The 26,189-nt window shown below is 45.3% G+C and overlaps 1 protein-coding gene and 3 non-coding genes across 4 annotated transcripts; all 4 read right to left on the bottom strand.

The window, feature by feature from the left end:
- Positions 1-3,313: 3,313 nt before the first annotated feature.
- LOC119622977 (U1 spliceosomal RNA) lies at positions 3,314-3,477 on the bottom strand. Its single transcript, XR_005239494.2, has one exon. It is a non-coding gene; the product is annotated as a U1 spliceosomal RNA (small nuclear RNA).
- Positions 3,478-10,739: 7,262 nt separating this feature from the next.
- On the bottom strand, positions 10,740-10,903 carry LOC119626444 (U1 spliceosomal RNA). The gene has a single exon (XR_005242599.2). It is a non-coding gene; the product is annotated as a U1 spliceosomal RNA (small nuclear RNA).
- Positions 10,904-13,912: 3,009 nt separating this feature from the next.
- LOC103225515 (uncharacterized) lies at positions 13,913-17,514 on the bottom strand (the record flags this gene model as incomplete). Its single annotated transcript, XM_073008022.1, is given in 2 exon segments — positions 13,913-14,393; positions 16,974-17,514. A coding segment is annotated over 1 exon segment (525 nt), but the record flags the coding sequence as incomplete, so codon positions are not given.
- TRNAN-GUU (transfer RNA asparagine (anticodon GUU)) lies at positions 16,847-16,920 on the bottom strand. The gene has a single exon. It is a non-coding gene; the product is annotated as a tRNA-Asn (tRNA).
- Positions 17,515-26,189: the final 8,675 nt, after the last annotated feature.

Here is a 26,189-nt window from a genome sequence, read left to right as displayed (position 1 = left end):
AGGGCAGTGGCACAAGCATAGTTCCCTGCAGCCTGCCTCAGTCTCCCTAGTAGCTGAGATCAGATTCATGCATTATCATGCCCTGCCAACTTTAAAAAAATTAGCTGGCCGGGCGCGGTGGCTCAAGCCTGTAATCCCAGCACTTTGGGAGGTCGAGACGGGCGGATCACGAGGTCAGGAGATCAAGACCATCCTGGCTAACACAGTGAAACCCCGTCTCTACTAAAAAAATACAAAAAAAATAGCTGGGCGAGGTGGCGGGCGCCTGTAGTCCCAGCTACTCGGGAGGCTGAGGCAGGAGAATGGCGAAAACCCGGGAGGCGGAGCTTGCAGTAAGCTGAGATCCGGCCACTGCACTCCAGCCTGGGTGACAGAGAAAGACTCCGTCTCAAAAAAAAAAAAAAAAAAAAAAAAAATTAGCTAATACTTAAAAATTTGGGCCGGGCCTGGTGGCTCACGCCTGTAATCCCAGCACTTTGGGAGGCCGAGGCGGGCGGAACACGAGGTCAGGAGATCAAGACCATCCTGGCTAATCTGGTGAAACCCCATCTCTACTAAAAACACAAAAAATTAACCGGGCGTGGTGGCGGGCACCTGTAGTCCCAGCTACTCAGGAGGCTGAGGCAGGAGAATGGCGTGAACCCGGGAGGCGGAGCTTGTAGTGAGCCGAGATGGCGCCACTGCACTCCAGCCTGGGGGACAGAGCGAGACTCCATCTTAAAAAAAAAAAAAAAAAAAAAATTGTAGAGACAGGGGTTTCACTATGTTGCCCAGACTGGTCTCTAGCTCCTAACCTCAATTAATCCTCCCTCCTCAGCCTCCTAAAATGCTGGGATTGCAGATATGAGCCACCATACCTGGCTTCATTTTCTTATTTTAATTTTATTTAAGTCATTATTATTATTATTGTTCATAAAATAATTGGGGCAGTGACTCCTTTAACATTTTGGAGACCTAATTTTTCTATTCACTTCACTGAAAGAGTATGCCAATTTGTTTCATGAGAAAATATCCTGTATTTATAAAGCAGGAAAATTCCTACCACCAAACTAGGGAGCATTCTCAAGAAACTAATTGTGCTAAGTAACATCACTTCAGTGAAAAGAGAGGCAACGGTATCTATTAACAATGTTTATCAGTGAAGGAAATAAACTGAAAAATATGAACAACATTAGATCCTTGGAGGGCCTTCATTGCTGAAAATCTGAGTAATATTGTGATACCATTTTGAGTCCAGCAGGACATTCTCTTTCCAGGGCGTGTAACAGTGAGTGAATAGTTTCTTTTCATTCATTTTCATTAAGGGCTGAACTTCCTTAATGTTCTGGAGATTATTAAATTTGATTTGTAAGATTGTGAAAAGTGCTTATATTGCTGATTCCATTGCTTTTATGTGATCATATAAACCTTATCTCTCCTTTCTATAGTGTGGTTTAAACTTAATCCTTAAAAGACATGTATTTGAATTTTTCAGCTGGTTAGAAACCTAAATATACCAGTCAAAGAAAACTGCTCCTTACATGCTACAGATTTAGTTTTCTTCCTATACTAAGATGTCTTTTAGATACAGTAAATTTGTTCAAGCCAAGAGCTCCTATGGAACGAAGTTGGGTGGAAGGGGGGACATTGAGTAGTAAGATCACTCTTGTAATAGAGATGCCACTCTTGCAGATATTGACAACTATTAGGTCCATAAAATTTTTACCAAATATTGGAAAGACAAGATCTGAACAACTTATCATTGCTGCAGTCTCAAGGATCAGGAAATGCCATTATTCTCAGGACAATAAATAGACAATTTAAAAAGACTCACAGACCAGATTAGCTGTCATGTATTACCAAACAGGGACTAGATCCTTGTCAACATGACCCAACAGAGATTGTCCCCACAAATTCACTTCATAACCTCAAAACCAAAAACCCACACTGATGGCAAAAAATAATGATGCAACAATGAGAGACAGAGAGAGAGACATGTTCTATAGCCATACTTAGTGGGTAAAAGAGCTCAATTTCTGCTCATGATACTTAATAGAACATAGGGAACCTGAGCCAATAGCTCAGAGGGTTCAGATCTGCACCAAGTGCCTGTTGGATGTAGGATTGTGCCGTCTCCAATAAAATGTCCCATATGAACTAATTTTTTTTTTTAATTTTTTTTTTTAAGACAGACTCTCACTCTGTTGCCCAGGCTGGGGTGCAGTGGCACGATCACTGCAACCTCTGCGTCCCGGGTTCAAGCGATTCTCCTGCCTCACCCTCCTGAGTAGTTGCGATTACAGACACACACTACCACAAAACCAATGAGATACTTCTGGGAGTTAAAAAGAGATGAATTTACAGTGTCATTTGAGAAGGGGTGTTAAGGTATTTGCCAGGGTACTGACCCGTGTCAGGTATAAACCGCAGGTTGAGCGAGAGCTAAGTATTTTATGTCCATGAAGGTGATAAGCGAGGGCCTGAAGAAAGAGGAACAGGGGAGGACGCTGGCACCAGGAATAGGAAAGGGCTGCTTGAAGGTAGGAAGGATGGGTCGGGGTGCTATCTAGAAAGTTGCCTGGCAATGGATCTAGGATGCGTAAGCGAGACCTCAAACAAGAAGCTGTCGCTTAAATAAACTCTGAAGAAAGACAAGATAGGTAAACGGCAGGAGACAGTAGGGGATTGGACCCGGCTCCACATAAAACTTCCCGCCTATACTTCAGGAAGGATCGCAGCGCATTTCGGTCAAGACAGGTGAGACTGCGGTTCTGACCTGCGGGCCTGGATGAATATGCGCTAGGGCACCTGGGCGCCGGCAGAGCCTTTCCCCTACGCAAAGTAAGCGTGTTATGTTTACAACCCAACGGGGACAGTAGAGCCCCAAAGGCCCTAATTTCTTCCCAAAGAACCGCGCCCCTCTGCGTGGTTTCTAGCTGGCTCTAGGAGGTGAGAACACATTCCCCGCTAGCACAGAAATCCTACAAACTCCTGTGAGGGCTGCGGTTACAAGCAGAGGCTGTGTAAAAGGTGACTGGGGGAAAATTTTCACAGAGCATGAGAACCCAAGAGACTGGAGACCTTGGAACAATCTCTGCAAAAAGCAGGCCCTCGTAAAAAAGGGAAGAGAAGAGCTGTGCGGCCTTCGCGCTAGTTAACTTGTGTTACAAAGGATGATGCTTTTTACTTCGCCTCCGGCAAAGAAATGACAAGTTACTTCCTATCCCAAGCCTTCCACTGTAAGAATCACACAAGACACCAACCAAAATACAAACTACTAGAAAGAAACAAAAGCCCTTACTATATAATCTGCTTTTATAGGAACAGAAAATGTCAGGGGAAAGCGCGAACGCAGTCCCCCACTACCACAAATTATGCAGTCGAGTTTCCCACATTTGGGGAAATCGCAGGGGTCAGCACATCCGGAGTGCAATGGATAAGCCTCGCCCTGGGAAAACCACCTTCGTGATCATGGTATCTCCCCTGCCAGGTAAGTATGAGTTTCTACACCTCCGCCCCGCCACAGCCTCATACGCCTCACCCTTTACACTCACGGTCACTTGCCACGCGCACTCCCCAGCCCTTCTAGCCCTGATACACAGCTGGAATTCTCAGGTCCGACCAGCGGACCTCAACCCGCTCCACGGCATGGAAACTCCTTTGTGGCGAAGCAGCAGGTGGCCAAGCAGCAGCCCCTGCGCTGCCTCATCTACATAGAAGTCGCCCTACCCGTGATGTCACCGACAGTGTCTTTCCCAGTCTTCGCCTGCCTTTCTGTCACTCAGTCGACCAATCCACTGCAGGAGCCGGAAAGGGGAAGTGACGTCTGCCTCGTCCTTTTTCCCTCCCGCCCCGGCATGTGTTCTCTTCCAAAGAAGCAGGTCCCTAACTTCTGTTGCGGAGCAACCTTTCTGCGGCCAGATGGATCCTGGGCACCCTTCTTCAAATAATGGCTTTTAATTCGCAAAAACTCCTGTGCGGAACGTTTAGGATTACAAAGGAAACCGGTTCTCTTCACATCCTTATCCTTGTGATGTAGCGTTCCGCTTGAAATTGGAAGCCGTTTAATATCAGAAACCGTATTTATGAAAGTAAAGAGGCAGGTCGGATGACTGCAAACCAGCCTTCCTTACTGGTTTTATCACTGGTAATGTTATAAAGACAGTTGTCCAGTTTCATGAATCTTGTTGCTTGTTTTCCAAATTCAGTGTTGTAGAAAAATATGCTGCCCCAGAAGAGATGGTTGGACACTCTCAAGCGTGGTGTTGGACGTTGTCATCTCTTGGGCAGCCATGTCCAGACCTCAGTCCTTACCTTACATTAGTTTTTTATATTCTGCGAAGACAAAACCAAAATAATCCAAATTTGACACAAATACCTGGGCTACATCTTATTTGAGATGTTTAACAAATGTCTGGATCGTCTTTTCTTACATATTACGCGGGAAACACTGTGAAGTAGTAAATTTGGAATGCCAAAGTCAAAGACCATTTGAATATTTACAAGTAGATTTCAAACAGGAATAATACAAGGTAGTCACAGGATAACAAATTGTAGGCAGTAGACTTACATGACTTGAGGCTGTGGGCTGATAAGAGGCTGGAAAACCAGGGTGTGGACCAAGCTGGTTGAGACTGACTGGACCCAATGTGGTGCTGGATTGGACGGAAGTATTACCTAGACCGTCATTATATGCTCATTAACATACTAAATCACACACCTACCAGTGCCATGACAGTTCTGAGACCATTATTTGATGTAAAAATGGATGGCGCCACAGTTCCGAGAAATCTCCACCTTTACCTGGGAATTTTCATGAATATTCCATTCCTTGGTTAAAGAAACCCATCAAGATGAAACCCCAGAACCCATTGTTCTCTCTCCGGTGTGCCCAAACTCCCCTTTCTTGAGTGTGTACTTTTTGCTTTGCAATAAAATCTCTTCTTTCACTATTTGCTGACTCATCCTTGACTTCATTCTTAAGGTGGTGTCAAGAGCCTGGACACCACAGCTGGGGTTGAGATCCCCCCCAGTTTCTGGGGACCTCCCGCAGCCCACCAGTATCAGATTCTATTACATTGCTCAAATCACAAAACATCGAGTGGAGAGTTCTCCTTGGAGATCATAAAGTAAAGATTTTGTGGCATGGTGGCCAGTTAGGCCACTGGAAGGCATGGCAAAATATTGAAAATGATGGATTAGATGACAGTGTAGTAACTGCTGAATACTAAATACTTGATCCAGACCCCATTCCCTGGAGATTGACAGGGAGACACATTGTCCAGGCAGTAGTGGAGAAATACTTTCTGGGTATCTGACCAGCCTTTGTGGAAAGAACTGGCACCATCCTGCAGATATAACCACCTGATGGGCTCTTCCCACCTAAAGTACACACAAAATCAATTCATGGAGACCATGGCATTGCAGTAAAGAGTTTCATTGACACAGGCCAGCCACGACATGTGGGAGACAGAGTTGTTACCCAAATCAATCTCACTGAAGGCTTGGAGGTCATGGGTTTTTCAGATGGTTTGGTGGGGAGGCGGCTAGGACTTGGGCGGTGCTGATTGTCGGGGATGAAATCACAGGGACGTGGAAAATGACCCTCCTGCATTGAGTCAGCTTCTGGGTGGGGGCTAAGGGACTGGTTGATTTTCGGGCCAAATGGTGCCATCCAGTAGTCAGAAATGCAAAAGCCTGAAAAGACAACTCAAGAGACCAATCTTAGATTCTACAATAGTGATGTTCTTCACAGCAGTTATTGGGGAAGCTGCAAATCTTGCGACCTCTGGAATAATGACTGGTAATTATTTAACAAGGCATACATCTTAGTAGAATTCAGGCCTCTTTCATCCTTCTAACTTGGTGGCCTTTCATGAGTTTTAGAGGGGTAATTTAGTTTTGGGGAAGGTTATCCTTTAAACCAACCTTTCGGGCTATCCCCAAGCTTTTTGGCACCAGGGACTGGTTTCACGGAAGACAATTTTTCCATGGAAAGGGGTGGTGGATGGTTTCCGGATGAAACTGTTCCACCTCAGGATATCAGGCATTAATTATAGTCTCATAAGGAGTGCGCAATCTGGGTCCCTCACATGCGCAGTTCCCAATAGGGTCCGAGCTCTGATGAGCATCTAATGCTGATGCAGATCTGACAAGAGGCGGAGCTCAGGTGGTAATGCTTGGAGGCCTGCAGCTCACCTCCTGCTGTTCAGCTGGGTTCCTAACAGGCCATGGACCAGTAGCTGTCTTGTGGCCCTGGGGGATGGGGACCCCTGATTTAAACTATAAACTCAATTTTTCCCAAAGACAGCTTGGGAGAAATTGCACATGAATGAGCAAAGCCAGCTAGCCTGTGAGGCTAGAACCAAGATGGGGCCAGCCACGTCAGCTTTCTCCTATTGTCATAATTTTGCAAAGGTAGTTTTTGAGGGACTGCACTGGACACTTGTTAAAAACATAAGTCAGATTTTATTGTATGTGCTACAATAGGCAAGAGAGGCCAGCAGAGAACTGAGCTCAACCTCAAATACAGCAGGAGGAGTTGAAGATTATACCCAATTGGCAAGATAAGAAAGTCAGTAGATGGAAAATTACTAAGAGGAACTTGATTAGCTATCAAAAGTGGTTGGGAGGACTCTTGCTAAACTAGACTCAACAGTATTCTTTTCTAAAACTGGACTTGGCAGGCCAAGAACTAACAGAGAAAAGGGCTCAGAAGAAATTACTAAGTTGTGGTGAAAGATGGAGTCCTTGTCAACTCTACACCCAAGCTTCTGCAAATAAACAAAGACCGACCAAATAGAAAAAAGCAAAGGCTATTTATTCCGAGCTTGCTATGGCAGAGAGTCAGTTACTGTGACTTGTGTTTTGGCAGAGACTTGAAGGCAGTCAGGAGGGTGGGAAAGCTTTTTAAAAAGAAAGGCTTCAGGTACGCTTGGACTGGAGGCTGTCAGCATGGTAAAGCTGTAGATAGATGAAGAAAATCAAAATATTTTATCCTAGAATGCATTTCTTTGGCATATTTTAAGATGGCTGTCAGAGAGCCAGCAAACAGAAGTAACTCTGCAAAACTGTCTTTTGTAGGGGAAATTTACACCTGCAGAGAATCTTCATTAATCCAGCCTTACCTTGTCAGGATTGAGAAAAATAAGCCCTAGGCCCTACAACCAACTGAACGGACTTTTTCTAGAGAAGGTTCTACTGCATGGGGAATATTTATATATATGCAACAAAAGGTATTTGCCACCACACATACATCTCCCTGCTCAGCTAAATATATCATCTAAAGTCATGTGATTGTCTAGTACAATCTTAGGCAGTGAATAAATAGCTTTTGATTCAGCTGCAAAAGAGGCTGCAGTTTCATCAGCAATGTATTTCTTTCTTTTTCTTTCAGAGACAGTGACTGGCTCTGTGGCCCAGGCTGGAGAGCAGTGGCACCATCATAGTTCACTGCAGCCTCGAACTCCTGAACTTAAGTGATCCTCTTGCCTCAGCTCCTGAGTCACTGGGACTACTGGCTAGAGCCACCATGCCTGGTTTTCATCAGCAATGTTTCCTGAAGTTACAGAAAGATTTGTAATCCTAGGAGGAAACACTCCCTTGAAGCAAAGGTGTTCACTCCCCAAAAATGGAAGGAGCTATCTTCTTGATAGCCTGGCAGATAGTTCTCAGGTTTTGCCCCACAGACTCTCTAAGATAGCACAGTGGTCATGCCTAGTGAAAAGTTTGAGGGAAGTCGCCCAATGTTGGGTTTCTCCAGAACTCCCGACCATGTGATCCACCCACCTCAGCCTCTCAAAGTGCTGGGATTACAGGCATGAGCCGCCATGCCCGGCTTGAGTCGGGAGTCTCACTCTGTCACCCAGGCTGGAGGACAGTGGCACAAGCATAGTTCCCTGCAGCCTGCCTCTGTCTCTCCAGTAGCTGAGTTTAGAGTCAAGCATCATCATGCCCTGCCAACTTTAAAAATTTGGCTAATACTTAAAAATTTGTAGAGACAGGGGTTTCACTCTGTTGCCCAGGCTGGTCTCCAACTCCTAACCTCAACTGATCCTCCCTCCGCAGCCTCCTAAAGTGCTGGGATTGCAGATATGAGCCACCATACCTGGCTTCATTTTCTTATTTTAATTTTATATAAGTGATTATTATTGTTCCTAAGATAATTGGGGCAGTGACTCCTTTAACATTTTAGAGACCTAATCTGTCTATTCACTTCACTGAAAGAGTATAGCAGTTTGTTTTATGAGAAAATATCTTATATTTGTAAAGCAGGAAAATTCCTTCCACCAAACTAGGGGGCATTCTCAAGAAACCAATTGTGCTAAGTAACATCACTTAAGGTGAAAGAGAGGCAATGGTATCTATTAACAACGTTTATCAGTGAAGGAAATAAACTGAAAACATGAACATCATTAGATCCTTGGAGGGCCTTCATTGCTGAAAATCTGAGTAATATTGTGATACCCTTTTGAGTCAGGCAGGACATTCTCTTTCTAGGGCATGTAACAGTGGGTGAATAATTTCTTTTCTTTCATTTTCATTAAGGACTGAACTTCCTTAATGTTCTGGAGATTATTCAATTTGATTTGTATAGTTGTGAAAAGTGCTGATTCCATTGCTTGTATGTGATCATGTAAATCTTTTCTCTCCTTTCTGTAGTGTGCTTTAAACTTATTCCTTAAAGGACATGTATTTGAATTTTTCAGCTGGTTAGAAACCTGAATACACCAATCAAAGAAAACTGCTCCTTACATGCTACAGATTTAGTTTTCTTCCTGTACTAAGATGTCTTTTAGATATAGTAAATTTGTTCAAGCCAAGAGCTCCTTTGGAACAAAGTTGGGTGGAAGGGGGGACATTGAGTAGTAAGATCACTCTTGTAATAGAGATGCCACTCTTGCAGATATTGACAACTATTGGACCCATAATATTTTAACCAAACATTGGAAAGACAAGATCTGAACAACTTATCATTGCTGCAGTCTCAAGGATCAGGAAATACCATTATTCTCAGGACAATAAACAGATAATAAAAAAGACTCACAGACCAGATTAGCTGTCATGTCAACAGGGACAAGGGTCAACGCGACCCAACAGAGACTGTCCCCAGAAATTCACTTCATAACCTCAAAACCAAAAACCCACACTGATGGCAAAAAATAATGATGCAATAATGTGTGTGTGTGAGACAGAGTCCTGTCCTATAGCCGTACTTAGTGGGTAAAAGCCAAAGAGCTCAATTTCTGCTCATGATACTTAATAGAACACGGGAAACATGAGCCAATAGCTCAGTGGGTTCAGATCTGCACCAAGTGCCTGTTGGATGCAGGATTGTACTGTCTCCAATAATGTGTCTCAGATGCACTAATTTTTTTTCTCTCTCTTTTTTTTTTTTTAGACAGTCTTGCTCTGTTACCCAGGCTGGGGTGCAATGGTGCGATCTCAGCTTACTGCAACCTCCGCCTCCCGGGTTCAAGTGATTCTCCTGCCTCAGCCTCCTGAGTAGTTGGGATTACAGACACACACCATCACGCCCGGCTATTCTTTTTTTTTTTTTTTTTTTTTTTTTTTTTAATGTATTTTTAGTAGAGACAGAGTTTCACCATGTTGGTCAGGTTGGTCTCGAACTCCTGACCTCAGTTGATCAGAAGTAGGTGAGGTCAGAAAACATACCCTGGGAGAGGCCGGCACAATGCTCAGAACCGCCATCGCTAGCCCTGGGGTTTTCTTCTGTAGTGGAATTCGTGTAGTGCAGGGACAAAACCAATCAGATACTTCTGGGAGTTAAAAAGAGATGCATATACAGTGCAATTTGAGAAGGGGTATTAAGGAATTTGCCAGGGTACTGACGCGTGTCAGGTGTAAACCGCAGGTTGAGAGAGGGCTAAGTATTTTCTGTCCATGAAGGTGATAAGCGAGGGCCTGAAGAGGAACGAGGGAGGACACTGGCACCAGAAATACCAAAGGGCTGCTTGAAGGTGGGAAGGATGGGTCGGGGTGCTATCTAGAAAGTTGCCTGGCAATGGATCTAGGACGTGTAAGCGAGACCTCAAACAAGAAGCCGTTGCTTAAACAAAGTCTGAAGAAAGACAAGATATGTAAACGGCAGGAGATAGGAGGAAACTGGACCCGGCTCCACATAAAACTTCCCGCCTATACTTCAGGAAGGATCGCAGCGCATTTTGGCCAAGACAGGTGAGACTGCGGTTCTGACCTGCGGGCCTGGATGAATATGCGCTAGGGCACCTGGACGCCGGCAGAGCCGTTCCCCTACCCAAAGTAAGCGTGTTATGTCTACAACCCAACGGGGACAGTAGAGCCCCAAAGGCCCTGCTTTCTTCCCAAAGAACAGCGCCCCTCTGCGTAGTTTCTACCTGGCTCTAGGAGGTGAGAACACATTCACCGTTAGCACAGAAATCCTACACACTCCTGTGGGGGCTACGGTTAGAAGCAGAGGCTGTGTAAAAGGTTACTGGGGCTAGAAAAACACGGATATTTTCACAGAGCATGAGAACCCCAGAGACTGGAGACCTTGGACCAATCTCTGCAATAAAGCAGGCACCTCTTAGAAAGGAAAAAGCTGTGCAGCCCCGCTCAAGATAGTTCGTGGCTGACACTTCACCTCAGGCGGAGACGCGACATGCTACACTTCCTATTCTCATGCCTTCCACTTCAAAATTACACTTAGATTGAAAAACTTCAAACTATGAAAATAAGTAACCTTCAGGATACAACCTGTTCTTTAAACCACAAAAAGGCAGGGGAAAGCGCGAACGCAGTCCCCCACTACCACAAATTATGCAGTCGAGTTTCCCACATTTGGGGAAATCGCAGGGGTCAGCACATCCGGAGTGCAATGGATAAGCCTCGCCCTGGGAAAACCACCTTCGTGATCATGGTATCTCCCCTGCCAGGTAAGTATGAGTTTCTACCCCTCCGCCCCACCACAGCCTCATACGCCTCACCCTTTACACTCACGGTCACTTGCCACGCGCACTCCCGAGCCCTTCTAGCCCTGACACACAGCTGGGATTCTCAGGTCCGACCAGCGGTCCTCAACCCGCTCCACGGCATGGAAACTCCTTCGTGGCGAAGCAGCAGGTGGCCAAGCAGCAGCCCCTGCGCTGCCTCATCTACATAGAAGTCGCCCTACCCGTGATGTCACCGACAGTGTCTTTCCCAGTCCCCGTCTGCCTTTGTGTCACTCAGCTGACCAATCCGCTGCAGGAGCCGGCAAGGGGAAGTGACATCTGTCTCTCCCTTTTCCCCTCCCGCCCTGGCGTCTGTTCTCTCCCAAAGAAGCAGATACTTAGCCTGTGTTGCGGAGACTTTTCCGCGGTCAGATGGATCCTGGGCACCCCTCTTCAAATAATGGCTTTTAATTCGCAAAAACTCCTGTGCGGAACGTTTAGGATTACAAAGGAAACCGGTTCTCTTCACATCCTTATCCTTGTGATGTAGCGTTCCGTTTGAAATTGGAAGCCGTTTAATAGCAGAGAGAAACCGTATTTATGAAAGTAAAGAGGCAGGTCGGATGACTGCAAACCAGCCTTCCTTACTGGTTTTATCACTGATAATGTTATAAAGACAGTTGTCTAGTTTCATGAATGTTGTAGGGTTTTTTGTTTTGTTTTGTTTTTTTGTGTTTTGATGTTGTTGTTTTCCAAACTCAGTATTGTAGAAAAATATGCTGCCCCGGAAGAGATGTTTGGACACTCTCAAGCGTGGTGTTGGACTTTGTCAGCTCTTGCACAGCCATCTCCAGACCTTAGTCCTTACCTTATGTTAGTTTTTTATATTCTGCAAAGACAAAACAAAAATAATCCCAATTTGACACAAATACCCGGGATACATCTTATTTGAGATGAATAACAAATGTCTGGATCATCTTTTCTTACATATTACGCAGGAAACACTGTGAAGTTAGCAAAGTTGGGATGCTAAATTCAAAGACCATTTGAATATTTAGAAGTAGATTTGAGACAGGAGTAATATAGGGTGGTCACAGGATAACAAATTTTAGGCAGTAGATTCACATGACTTGAGGCCATGGGCTGATAAGACGCTGAAAAACCAGAGCGTGGACCAAGCTGGCTAAGACTGCACCCAAGGTGGTGCTGGATTAGACGTAGGTTTTACCTATCCCCTCATATGCTCATTAACATACTAAATCACATACCCACCAGTACCATGACAGTTCTGAGACCATTATTTGATGTAAAAATGGATGGAACCACAGTTCTGAGAAATCTGCACCTTTACCTGGAAATTTTCATGAATATTCCACTCCTTGGTTGAAGAAACCCATCAAGATGAAACCCCAGAACCCATTGTTCTCTCTCCGGTATGCCCAAACTCCCCTTTCTTGAGTGTGTACTTTTTGCTTCGCAATAAATCTCTCCTTTCACTATTTGCTGACTCATCCTTGACTTCATTCTTAAGGTGGTGTCAAGAGCCTGGACACTACAGCTGGGGTCGAGATCCCCCCCAGTTTCTGGGGACTTCTCGCAGCCCACCAGCATCAGATTCTATTCCATTGCTCAAATCACAAAACAACAAGTGGAGTGTTCTCCTTGGAGATCATAAAGTAAAGATTTTGTGGCATGGTGGCCAGTTAGGCCACTGGAAGGCATGGCAAAGTATTAAAAATGAGGGATTAGATGACAGTGTAGTAACTGCTGAATACTAAATACTTGATCCAGACCCCGTTCCCTGGAGATTGACAGGGAGACACATTGTCCAGGCAGTAGTGGAGAAATACTTTCTGGGTATCTGACCAGCCTTTGTGGAAAGAACTGGCACCATCCTGCAGATGTAACCGCCTGATGGGTTCTTCCTGCCCAGTGTACACACAAAATCAATTCATAGAGACCATGGCTTTGCAATAAAGAGTTTCATTGACACAGGCCAGCCACGACATGTGGGAGACAGAGTTGTTACCCAAATCAATCTCACTGAAGGCTTGGAGGTAATGGGTGTTTCAGATAGTTTGGTGGGGAGGGGGCTAGGACTTGGGCAGTGCTGATTGTTGGGGATGAAATCACGGTGGGGTGAAAATGACCCTCCTGCATTGAATCAGCTTCTGGGTGGGGGCTAAGGGACTGGTTGATTTTCGGGCCAAATGGTGCCATCCAGTAGTCAGAAATGCAAAAGCCTGAAAAGACAATTCAAGAGGCCAATCTTAGGTTCTACAATAGTGATGTTCTTCACAGCAGTTATTGGGGAAGCTGCAAATCTTGCGACCTCTGGAATAATGGCTGGTAATTATTTAACAAGGCATACATCTTAGTAGAATTCAGGCCTCTTTCATCCTTCTAACTTGGCGGCCTTTCATGAGTTTTACAGGGGTAATTTAGTTTTGGGGAAGGTTATCATTTAAACCAATCTTTCTGGCTATCCCCAAGCTTTTTGGCACCAGGGACTGGTTTCACAGAAGACAATTTTTCCATGAAAGGGGGTGGTGGATGGTTTCCAGATGAAACTGTTCCACCTCGCATCATCAGGCATTAGTTACAGTCTCATAAGGAGTGCGCAATCTGGATCCCTCACATGCGCAGTTCCCAATAGGGTCCGAGCTCCGATGAGCATCTAATGCTGATGCAGATCTGACAAGAGCTCAGGTGGTAATGCTTGAAGGCCTGCAGCTCACCTCCTGCTGTTCAGCTGGGTTCCTAACAGGCCATGGACCAGTAGCTGTCTTGTGGCCCTGGGGGATGGGGAACCCGATTTAAACTATAAACTCAATTTTTCCCAAAGACAGCTTGGGAGAAATTGCACATGAATGAGCAAAGCCAGCTAGCCTGTGAGGCTAGAACCAAGATGGGACCAGCCACGTCAGCTTTCTCTTATTGTCATAATTTTGCAAAGGTAGTTTCTGAGGGACTGCACTGGACACTTGTTAAAAACATGAGACAGATTTTATTGTATGTGCTACAATAGGCAAGAGAGGCAAACAGAGAACTGAGCTTAACCTCAAATACAGCAGGAGGAGTTGAAGATTATAGCAAATTGGCAAGATAAGAAAGTCAGTGGATGGAAAATTACTAAGAGGAATTTGATTAGCTATCAAAAGTGGTTGGGAGGACTCTTGCTAAACTAGACTCAACAGTATTCTTTTCTAAAACTGGACTTGGCAGGCCAAGAACTAACAGAGAAAAGGGCTCAGAGGAAAATACTGAGATGTGGTGAAAGATGGAGTCCTTGTCAACTCTACACTGAAGCTTCTGCAAATAAACAAGGACCAACCAAATGGAAAAAAGCAAAGGCTATTTATTCCGAGCTTGCTATAGCAGGGAGTCAGTTACTGTGACTTGTGTTTTGGCAGAGTCTGAAGGCAGTCAGGAGGGTGGGAAAACTTTTTAAAAAGAAAGGCTTCAGGTACGCTTGGACTGGAGGCTGTCAGCATGGTGAAGCTGTAGATAGAAGAAGAAAATCAAAATATTTTATCCCAAAATATATTTCTTTGGCATATTTTAAGATGGCTGTCAGAGAGCCAGCAAACAGAAATAACTCTGCAAAACTGTCTTTTGTAGGGGAAATTTACACCTGCAGAGAATCTGCATTAATCTGGCCTTACCTTGTCAGGATTGAGAAACACAAATAAGCCCTAGGCCCTACAACCAACTGAACGGACTCTCTCTTGGCTGACAGTACCGCAGAGAAACCTTGAAAGCTATTTCTGCCTGTGGCAGGCTAGGAGGTCGCACATGCCCCCTAAAAACCCCTCCCTCACTAACTGCCATTATGAGGCAGGAGAACAGCAGAGGGAATTGGAAGTTGTATAAAAGGCAGAATGAGTAAAAGCAGAAACAGAAGCAAGGTGATGGGGTGGGAGAGCAAGAAGCAAGATAAAAGGCAGAAGTTGAGCAGCCAAAACAAAAAGCAAGATTAAAGAAAGCAAGCAAGCCCAGGCTCGGTGGCTCACACCTGTAATCCCAGCACTTTGAGAGGCCAAGGCGGGCAGATCACCTGAGGTCAGGAGTTTGAGACCAGCCTGGAAAACATGGCAAAACCCCGTCTCTACCAAAAATACAAAAAATTAGCTGGGCATGGTGGAGTACTCCTGTACTCCCAGCTACTTGGGGTTCAAGGAGCATCGCTTGAACCCAGGAGGCAGAGGTTGCAGTGAGCTGAGGTTGCGCCACTGCACTCCAGACTGGACAACAGGGCAAGACTCTGTCTCAAAAAGCAAACAAACAAACAAACAAAAAAACAGCAAGCAAGGACCCCATGGCCAGCAAGTTCCAAACCAGTAAAAGGGCAGCTCCTGAGAGTTAGGCATTGAGAAAAAAAGTATCCTTAACATGACTCCATATGATAATCAGCTCATTACAACTCATGCATATGGATTGCATATCATGCGTGTACTTAAAAGTATGGGATGGAGGCAACGTGCAAGCACACAAGGGGCAAAGTAACTAAGCAACCCACCTATCAATCAAAAGACAAACACTGGCTAACGATTGGGCATCCCTGTGAAGAGAAGAAAAACCACCACACATAAAAAGACCCAGAGTACACCAAACTCATACAGATCTCATCTCCCAGAGGCCAGCCCACTCTCCCTACTCTGAGAGTGTTACTGTGCTTAATAAACTTTTGCTTTGCTTTGCTGCTTTGTGTGTGTCACGCACAGTTCTTTCTTTGGTACACCAAGAACCTGGAAATGCATGGCACCATCTGGTAAGAATTAGGATTTTTTCCTAAGGGTAAACAAACCAAGCCTTTGAAAAGACTTGCTTCACTACTGTTATCAACCAACAGCCTGATGCTTTCCCTCCCTTTCGTGGTTTTGACAAAACAAGCAAGCAGCATTCCCTCCTAAGAGACTGTCGACCTAGGAATGATTCCGGCTAGACTACAGAGGATGTGCAGTGAGGGTTTTCATGTCCTCTGCTTCAGCTTTTGACGTCAGAGAGCCACAAACTCCACTCTCAGATGATTGCTAATGCCACCATTTTATGAACACGGGCCCCATGGAGAGGCACGAAGCTCAACTGCACATCTGCACATTGTTCCTCTTACAAATATTCATATTGGGATATGATTTGGTGCTGCTCTCCTGAAAGATACATTTGCAGAATGGACTCAAATTAGAAGCATTATATAAGCACTATAATGTAGCAATGGCGCACCCAGCTCTCTACACTATAGAAAGATCTGTGGTGTAGACATTTCCACAATGACAAAAGATATGTGTACAAGAATGGTGACTGCAGCGTTCTTTGTAATCCTAAAACCGTGAAACCAACTTCATCTCAAAAACAATTTTTCTTTTTTTTTTTAGATGGAATCTCGCTCTGGAGTCCGCTCCAGGCTGGAGTGTAGTGGTGCGATCTCAGCTCACTGCAGCCTCCACCTCCCAAGTTCAAACAATTCTCCTGCCTCAGCCTCCCAAGTAGCTGGGATTACAGGTGTGTGCCACCATGCCTGGCTATCAAAAACATTTTGAAAAGGGTTAAATAAATCCTGCACAAACTGAGGAAAAATACTGTTTTCAAAAATGATGAAGAGGATCCCTATCATGATGAATCATTCCGCTGGTCACATTATTGATAGAGCAATCAGGAAATCCAGGCACGTCCTGGAGGTAATACTGGACTCCTACTACTAAAATATGAAAAAATGGAGGCATGTAAATTACTCGTTTAAGCGTATAACAGACTGAATTAGAATTTTATCACACCAGAAGTGGGTTCCTTGGTCTCTGTTTCAGGATATACCCGGTTAAGAATCTGGTCGGGGAGGTGGGCTGGGCCTTGACATGGATCAGTCAAAAATGAGTGTCTTGGGACTCCGGAAGATAAAATCCTGTCCATTTGTCTAGTGATTGACAATGCGTGAATGCTTTAAAAGCTCCAAGAATCGTCCCTGGGTGGGCTCGAACCACCAACCTTTCGGTTAACAGCCGAACGCGCTAACCGATTGCGCCACAGAGACAACCGCTGCCGGCTTTACAGGGCGATGCAGGAAGGGCCACTCATTAAACTTACTCCTTTCCGTCCGTTCTCAGGGCCTGCCCGGCAGGACGACTGAACAAGCCCTTGGAAAACCAGAGAGATTAGAGCGGTGAGTCGCGCTGGTCACGTTGGACACCTGCGCGTTAGGAGATTCTGGAGCCAGAGGAACAGCCGAATGGCCTTCGCCCGCCCCGCCCCTCGCCTGCTTCAGGAGCTTCCGGAAACTCCCCGGTGGGCTACCGAGCCCGAGTCGCCTGGGAGCTCAAGGGAAGCTGAACGCCCGGTGGGCTCCCGGGATGGTTCTTCCCGTTCTTTGCGCCGCCTTCACCCAGTGAAGGAGCCTGTGCCCACCCTGGCCAGTCGCTTTCGGGGCTGCTGAGGAGCTTCTGCTGCCATCTTCGGATCCTGTGTTCCGCACGGGGGCTCCACCAGGGCAGAGGTGGTGGTGAGGGTCGTTCGTGGGTCCCCTTGCGGGGAGCAGGGTCTGGCACTCGCCAGGGCGCACGACTAGGACTTGTCGAATGAATTCATCGTCGCCTTTAGCTTTTAGTCCTTTGAAGAACCCTGAGAGTGGAAATCAAGAGATTTTTTCCATGGGGAGGTTCTTTTTACAGAGCGTTGATGTCTGGGCACCCCGCAGGGCGGACAACTGGCTGGGCCTCCGGCGCATCTTCTTCCCAGTGGAACCGCGGGGGCTCAGCTGGGCAGTGGTCGGGCCGTGGGGCGGCAGGGCGAGAGCAGGGGAAGGGAAAAGCAAAAGCTGGGAAAGAAGCCGGGGAGCGGTGGACCAGACATCCAGACCTCCTGAAAGGCTCGTGCAGAGGCACCGGCGGGGTCTTCTGGAAGTGAGAATTGCTTTTGTTTGTTTGTTTATTGTAGCAGAATCGGGAAATGGAGAGAGAACCTGAAAGAGCCCCAAACTCGAGGACCTATTGCTCCCCGAGAATAACATCTTCCAGAAGAATTAGGCAGAAAACTAGGCATCTGGGAACCCTGAAATCCCTGGAGGAGTAGCATCATCATGACCCTCTGTGTTCCTTTTGACAAAGGACTTGCTTCAATTGTTTGTTCAATTATCTGTGTGTTAAATAAATAAAACCCTTTTCATGTATCTTTAAAATTACGTTCGTCCTATTATTTTATGATTACAAATAAAGCTGCAGTCATCGTTCTTGTACACTTCTCATTGGCCAGTGGTGTATTTCTATAGGATAGAGGCCTGGAGAGTAGTTGTTCCAGCATAGTATTGACATAGCTTTTATTTCATTCCGTTTTCTCTCCTTTGTTGCTTTTTAGGTATAACCCTTTTTTTATTTCAGAGGCTGCTTTAGGGTTTCTGGGATACATCTTTAATTTATCGTAGTCTGCTTTCAAGTGTCATTTTACCTCCCTTTCTGGCCTTTATCCTAGTGTTATGTATTTTTACTTTATGCAGTATAAGCTCTGTGATTATTATTACTTTTACTTTTAGGCCATTCTCCTGGCTCAGCCTCCCGAGTAGCTGGGACTACAGGCGCCCGACACTACGCCCAGCTAATTTTTTTTTTTTTTTTGTATTTTTAATAGAGACGGGGTTTCACCGTGTTAGCCAGGATGGTCTCGATCTCCTGACCTCGTGATCTGCCCGTCTCAGCCTCCCAAAGTGCTGGGATTACAGGCGTGAGCCACCGCGCCCGGCCTAGGTCAAATATTTTTTTTAAAGATTTAAATTGGCGGCGGGGGGTGGTGGCTCACGCCTATAATCCCAGCACTTTGGGAGGCCGAGGCTAGTGGATCACGAGGTCAGGAGATCGAGACCATCCTGGCTAACACGGTGAAACCCGGTCTCTACTAAAAAACTATACAAAAAATTAGCCGGGCGCGGTGGCGGGTGCCTGTAGTCCCAGCTACTCAAGAGGCTGAGGCAGGAGAATGGCATGAACCCGGGAGGCGGAGCTTGCAGTGAGTGGAGATCGCGCCACTGCACTCGAACCTGGGTGACAGAGCGAGACTCTGTCTCAAAAAAAAAAAAATAAAATAAAGAAAAAAAAGATTTAAATTATAAGAAAATGTGTAGTCCATGCTTTCTAAATGCCATATCCAATATTCATTTGTTTGTGTAGGTTCACATTTTTATCTGGTATCCTTTTGCTTCTGCCTGGAGGACTCCTAAGATTTCTTGTAGGCCGGGCGCGGTGGCTCAAGCCTGTAATCCCAGCACTTTGGGAGGCCGAGATGGGCGGATCACGAGGTCAGGAGATCAAGACCATCCTGGCTAACACGGTGAAACCCCGTCTATACTAAAAAATACAAAAAACTAGCCGGGCGAGGTGGCGGGCGCCTGTAGTCCCAGCTACTCTGGAGGCTGAGGCCAGAGAATGGCGTGAACCCAGGAGGCGGAGCTTGCAGTGAGCTGAGATCCGGCCACTGCACTCCAGCCTGGGCTACAAAGCGAGATTCCGTCTCAAAAAAAAAAAAAAAAAAAAAAAAAAAAAGATTTCTTGTAGGGTGGGTTGGTGAATTCTTTATCTTTTATATTTTTTTCAAAGTCCTTATTTCACTCACAGTTTTGAGATTTTATTTTTGCATAGAATTCGAGGTTAACTTTTTTTCTCTAGGTACTTTAAAAATGTTCCCATTTATGAAGCATTGTCATTTTTTTGTTTTTGTTTGTCTTTTTTTCTTTTGAGAGGGAGTCTGGCTCTATCACCCAGGCTGAAGTGCAGTGGCGCGATCTCAGATCACTGCAAACTCCACCTCCTGGGTTCATGCCATTCTCCTGCCTCAGCCTCCCAAGTAGCTGGGATTACAGGCGCCCACCACTATGCCCGGCTACTTTTTTATGTTTTTAGTAGATGGGGTTTCACTGTGTTAGCCAGGATGGTCTCGATCTCCTGACCTCGTGATCCACCCTACTTGGCCTCCCAAAGTGCTGGGATTACAGGCGTGAGACACTGCGTCCGGCAGCAGCATTGTCGTTTAAAATAGCATCTTTCTTTCCTATGTTTGTAAATATGGCATAAAGCCGGTGTCTTGTGCTGCTTATACAATTTTCAGAATGTGTATTTAAATTTAAAATATTAAATTTTACTAAAAAGCTAAAAATAATAATCATGAATGTCCTAGATTCATCTCAAGTTCCAACAGTGCACTTAAAATGTGCCCAACCTGAGGGTCAAACCTACCTGCTGACGAGTAATTCGTGTTTGTGAGACATTCTCAACAGCATTTGCTTTCCCCAGCCTAGTGATTTTCCTCACATCTGAATGTCTTCAGTGCAAAAGGAAATATTTTTCTTTGCAAAAATACTTTAAAATATTCTTCCTTCAAGTAAGTGCATTAAAAACAAATTTCCCAGTTGCATCCCTGAAATGCATCGAAAGCGCGGGAGAGACAATCAAGTGCTTTAGGATCAAGAGCTAAACAGGGGAGGACAAAGGTGGCTTCTTCACTAGGAGTCAAGCCAAAGTCAACTGATTTGGTCTCCAATGGAGACCGGAACTCGGTTCACCTGCGTCGTGAGGCGGCTCTCCAGCGGAGGCGGACTTTCTCTTCATGGTGCCTTCAGATAGGAAATCTCCTAGGATTTCCTTCTTTCCCTTTGATCTACTGCCAACTCTCCCTTTCTACTTCTTCAAGACCTTTTTCGGATCCCTACTGAGAAGGGCCTAAGGGGCTGGTGCCCTTCCCTACCGGTCCCTCCCTGACTGGGTGTCTTCGGAGCCCAGGCTCACCCGGAATATTACTGCCCGCTTGAGACAGCGAGAGGACCAAGGAGGGCAGCGGGTGTGGTGAGAACCACAGAGTCACCGCGCACCTGCGCCTGGAGGGCTCCTAACAAATTGAATAAATGCCCCCTGAAGCTTCTCTGCAGGTCAGAGGGAAGGGGAGGGTGGCTGCCCACCCGGCGGGAGAAGCTTCAAGAAGCATCGGGAGAACCTGGCCCTGCCCCTGGGCCTTGAAGACAGGCCTGGCCAGGCTGATTTTGACAGGGAGGCCCCCCAAAAGTGTTCAAGGGCGGCCCAAACCCCAACCCCGAGATTAAGGCTCTGAAATGTCTGACGGTTTTGAGAATCCTCAGTCGAATCGATCCCGCCTGTATCAGGCGACTCTTTTGCCAAAATTCAGAGACCAAGAAAGAGAAAGATTGGGCAGATCAAAGTCTGTAATTAACCAAACAGGAAACATGATTTTTCTGATACATTGGATGTGTGCTGTGAGAAAAAGACTAACCTCAAGGAGAATCTGTTTTTCTGGCTTGAGTGTAGGGAAGAATGGAGTTGCCACCAACAATGGTGCGTTGAAACGGCAGGTGTATCAGGCTGTAGATGTGAAGGAATTAAAAATATTTTACCCCAAAATACATTTCTTTGACATATTTTGAGATGTCTGTTCAGAAAGCCAGCTGCAGAAGTAGCCCTGCAGAGTTGTCTTTTCCTGGGGAGATTTGCATCTGTAGGGAATCTGCATTGACACAGCCAAGTCTTTCCTTGCCCAGATCTAGGGAAGATTAACTGAGAGTCTGACACCTGTAAACGTCTGAAAGAAACTTTGAGGGTTTCTTCTCTCTGAGAGCTGCTACCCGTAAGGTTTCATTTACATATTACATATCAACAAAAACAGAGTATACTTCTTCTCAAGTATACATAGGACATTCTATAGGATAAAGCATATGCTAGCCTTTAAAATAAACCTGAATAAACTTAAAAGGACTAAAATCATATAGTTTCTGATATACCTCACAAACTAATACTATCACACAGTCTAGTTTCAGGTTACCATGTAGGATATGCAGTTTGTTGGTCTCCTCCCCTCTGTTTGTCATGAATGTGGAAGTGACCATCGTTACACATGTGTAGGCCAGCCAGGAGCCCAGGAAAGTCAGGCAGCTGAAGGGAAAGGACAGATATTCCATAAGAGTCTCCCTATCGAGGCGGAGCTTGCAGTGAGCTGAGATCCGGCCACTGCACTCCACCCTGGGCGACAAAGCAAGACTCCGTCTCAAAAAAAAAAAAAAAAAAGAGTCTCCCTATCTCAGTCTCACAAAACCAGAGAAGAATTGATACATAGGAAGTGAAGAGGTACATCAGGGGATCACTTCTCTTCTGCCTATGTATGCCTGTCTTTAAAACTTCAGTTTCGCTCCAACTAAACCCCTTTGCACAGGAATGCTGTCGATCACCACCAACCACCACAGAGTCATGACATTGGTTTTTACTATGCTCTCTCTGAAAATATATCCTCAGGCCAATGACTTTGGCTCAATGCAAATCATTAGTGTTCCATAAAAACTGCTTCAAACATAGAGTAACATTTTATAAGTCATTCCAAATTAGGTGGCCCCTACATGTATTTAAAGAGATATACATAAATTATTTCAGTGATTGTGACAAATTGAAAAGAAAACCTGTGGAGTTAGAATGAAAATCATAAGTGACAAGGACACAATATGTATATAGAGATTATAACACAAAGCAACCTACACATAGAAAAGGAGAGTGGGGTTAGGAGTTATGAATACCAAACTTGTCCTCAAGTTAAGTGAAAAGCCAACATGGGGCAGGTGTGGTGGCTTACACCTGTAATTCCAATATTTTGGGAGGCCAAAGTGTGAGAATAACTTGGGCCCAGGAGTTTGAGACCAGCCTGGGCAACATAGTGAGACTCCATCTACACACACACACACACACACACACACAAAATAGTTGAGTGTGGTGACATGTGCCTGTAGTCCTGGCTATTCAGGAGGCTGACGCAGGAGGATCCCTTGAGCCTGGGAGTTTGAGGCTACAGTGAGCTCTGATCACACCATCGCACTCCAGGTTGAGCAGCAGAGCTAGACCCTGTCTAAAAAGAAACAAACAAACAAACAAAAACTAACGTGCCTTCCCAGTGGGGGAAAACATGCCAGTATAACATTGATTTACAGCAAGAAGTATATTAAGACATTGACCAAAATCCTTTTATTATTTATTTTGCTTTTATTCTTTGAGACAGGGTCTTACTTGGTCATCCAGAATGGAGTGCAGTGACATGATCTTGGTTCACTGCAGCAACAAACTCCTAGACCCAGGTGACCCTCCCATCTCCCAAGTGATCCTCCTGAGTAGCTGGGATTACAGGCGTGTGCCTCCATGCCCAGCTAATTTTCGTATTTTTCCTAGATACAGGGTTTCACCACGTTGGCTGGGCTGGTCTTGAACTCCTAGCCTCAGGTGACCCGCCCACCTTGGACTCCCAAAGTGCTGGGATTACAAGCATGACCCACTGCACCCAGCCTAGCTTCTTTAATACAAGGAAAATAGTTATATTTGTTTCAATGTCCTTGTCTACAACTCTGTCATCTGTGTCCTTTCTAATGTTTTTTAATTCTCGTCTGACGTGTCCTTTCTATGTCAGTTTAAGTAGCTTGATTTTTTTCCCCTGTCTCAGCATGGATTATAATTTTTCTGTCTCTCTGCATTCTTAACATTATTTGATTTGGTGTTAGACATTGCGAATTGTAACTTATTGAGTACTGGATTTTTTGCATTTTGTGTTAAAATTCTTTTAGCTTTGTTTTGGTATACAATAAAGTTACTTAAAAACATTTGCATCTTTTCAAGCTGGATTTTTAATTTTTTTAGGAAAGATAAGAGCCGCTATTAGTCAACGGCTATCTTTTTCATACTATTAAAGACGTGAGCCACCGCGCCCAGCCTTTCTGAAATATTCTTGATAATTATAGTTCTTGAACAGTTTTCCCAAGCTGTTCTAGCCATCCCAAGAATGTTGGCAGGCTTGTCCGTATGTTTGAAGGTGCAATTGTAATGGTTCCTGGGTTTGAAGCTCCAGTCTCCATCTCCCCTCAGGTGCTTGCTTTCCCATAAGGTTCCATCTAACTACGAGAATATCACGGGATTTCTACAGAGACAAGACTTTGATCTTGGCAACCTTTTGGAAATAGCCAGGGTTCTCAATCTTTGTGCAGCACTAAAGTATTTTTAAGATCTTTGTTAGTTTAGTCTCAATGTTGTAATTCAATCTATACAAACAGCAAGGCTATCTGCTGGAAAAAAGGCTGAATCTAACAGCAATGCCACCAGCATGCTCTTTTCCCAGAAGAACTCCACGCTGGCCATTGGAGCTTCTCCAGGTATATAAGAGCCTTTGGGTTCGTAGCGTCACTGGTGTGTGTGTAGATTAAAACCTTGACCTATATCTCCTGTCTCTTACTTGAATGTTTGACTTCGGGGGCAAAAGTTTGGATTATTAGGGGACTATATGCCTTACACACTCTTCTAGGCAATAGGAGGAGACTATATTAATTCACTCACTGAGCTTTCATAGTAATATAAACCATATTAGGCTTGTCATTTTGTCAGTGATGGGTGTAAGTATGTGGCTTTTATTACTCATACCATCCTCTGACAAATGCGTCCTTATTTCTCTTTCGAATTTCACCATAAGGTGCAGAAGAACGTCTTTCCCATCTGTAAAGGATGTTCAGGGCCAGGCACGATGGCTCACACCTGTAATCCCAGCACTTTGGGGCCTAGGTAGGTGGATCACTTGAGGTCAGGAGTTCGAGACCAGCCTGGCCAACATGAGGAAACCCCGTCTCTACTAAAAATGCAAAAATTAGCCTAGCATGGTGGTGCATGCCTGTAGTCTCAGCTACTCAGGAGGCTGAGGCATGAGAATCCTTTGAACCTGGGAGACAGAGGTTGCAGTGAGCCAAGATGGTGCCTCTGCACTCCAGCCTGGGTGACAGAATGATGCTCTGTCAAACAACAACAGCAAAAGACATGCAGGAGAGATATTTTATAGAGAGGAAGATACTCCCTAGTACCTATAAGTCAGCTCAAGGAGGTGCTCACACCTTTCCTAATGCTAGAAAAGCCCTACTCAGAGACCTTCAGTGTTTTCCTGCCTCCTGTAAACCTGCCTTATACTTCCCATATCTTCATGTGGGAGGCATCCCTGTGGAGTTTGCTTAGCACTTGGCCCTGCTTTGTTTGAAACCTTAAGACCTCTTAAAGTTGCTTCATGTTCCCCGATGAGAAGATGAAGTTGGTAAAAGAATGGTGAAAGGCAGGGATCTTGATGAGAGGCCCCTGACTACCCCTTTAGTGACTGGCATTCTTCATTTCCCATCTCATTCCATGTCTGTGGAAGCCCTGTGGCCTTCCCTTGAGGTGCTACAAATTGAACTGCAGCCTGTTATTGGGAAAGTAAGTCTCTTCCCAGTAAAGGAAGAAGGCACTCAAGAAGAAGCAAAAATCTATGGGAAAACATATGGTTCCCCACAGCGCAACTAAAGGAATGGGTGAATCTCCTAGCTTTCAGCTGGTCATCTATCCTCGTTACAGTATAGGAGTGGGAAGACAGTGGCCCCAAGGACTAGATCAGAACTGAGAAGATGGTTCTCATATCCAATAACTCAATATTTTTACCCACCATGTCAAGAGTTACCTGAGGCTCTTTTGCAGAGATGGTAAGGTGTCTGATGGAAGCTTTGGGGGACCTTGGGCCCTGTCAGTCCTCTGTTCTCTTAGCCAACAGGGGTCCAGGGAGCTCAGACTCCCTTTGGAGCCTGAGGCAGTCTTTCCTGCAGCGGCCCTCTTGCTGACAGAAGGCACACTGATTCCAGCCCAGGGGCTGACGAGCTGGCTTTTGTCTGGGCATCCCAAAGCCACTCTTGCAACACTTTCCCAGGATGGGTAGCTCAAAAGCAGTAGGAGGCTGAAAGCAGCTGTGAACAATTGCACTGTTTGGCTATTTCTTTGAGTTTTCTCCTCTTCCTCTGCCCTGTCCCTATTGTTGTAAACTCCAAAGGCCACGTTTAAGAGTTGGCTGCTGGAGCTTGGGGTCCTATTCCTGCCTTTTGTAACTTCCTCCTAATGTCAAGGGTAGATTGAGTAATAAAATGCATGCCCAGAAGAGCCCGCCCTTCTGGGCTGTCTAGGTCTATGTTAGTATATTTCCTGAGTGCCTCAACCAAGCAGCCCTAAAACAGAATGGGAGTTTCATCCTTCCACTGAGTTACTTCTCTATCCTTGTCGTAATTAACTGGCTTAATCACACACCTTTTCATACTTTCTATTAAACAAGTTAGCATGTGATTTCTACACTCAAGTTCTTGTGAACACTTCTGATAATCCCACTGAGGGTCTCTATGTGGAAGTGCATTTCCTCCTACATAAATGGCATGGCCTTGGATATGAGCAGCTACTCTATCTGTACAGTCACAGGCCAGTACCCAGAATCCTTCGCTTCTCCTCTATAGTA

This window comes from Chlorocebus sabaeus, chromosome 20 (genome assembly GCF_047675955.1).
Source record: "Chlorocebus sabaeus isolate Y175 chromosome 20, mChlSab1.0.hap1, whole genome shotgun sequence".
Taxonomy (NCBI): domain Eukaryota; kingdom Metazoa; phylum Chordata; class Mammalia; order Primates; family Cercopithecidae; genus Chlorocebus; species Chlorocebus sabaeus.
The sequence above is the reverse complement of the archived record's forward strand: the minus strand, read 5'-3'. Positions and strand labels throughout refer to the sequence as shown.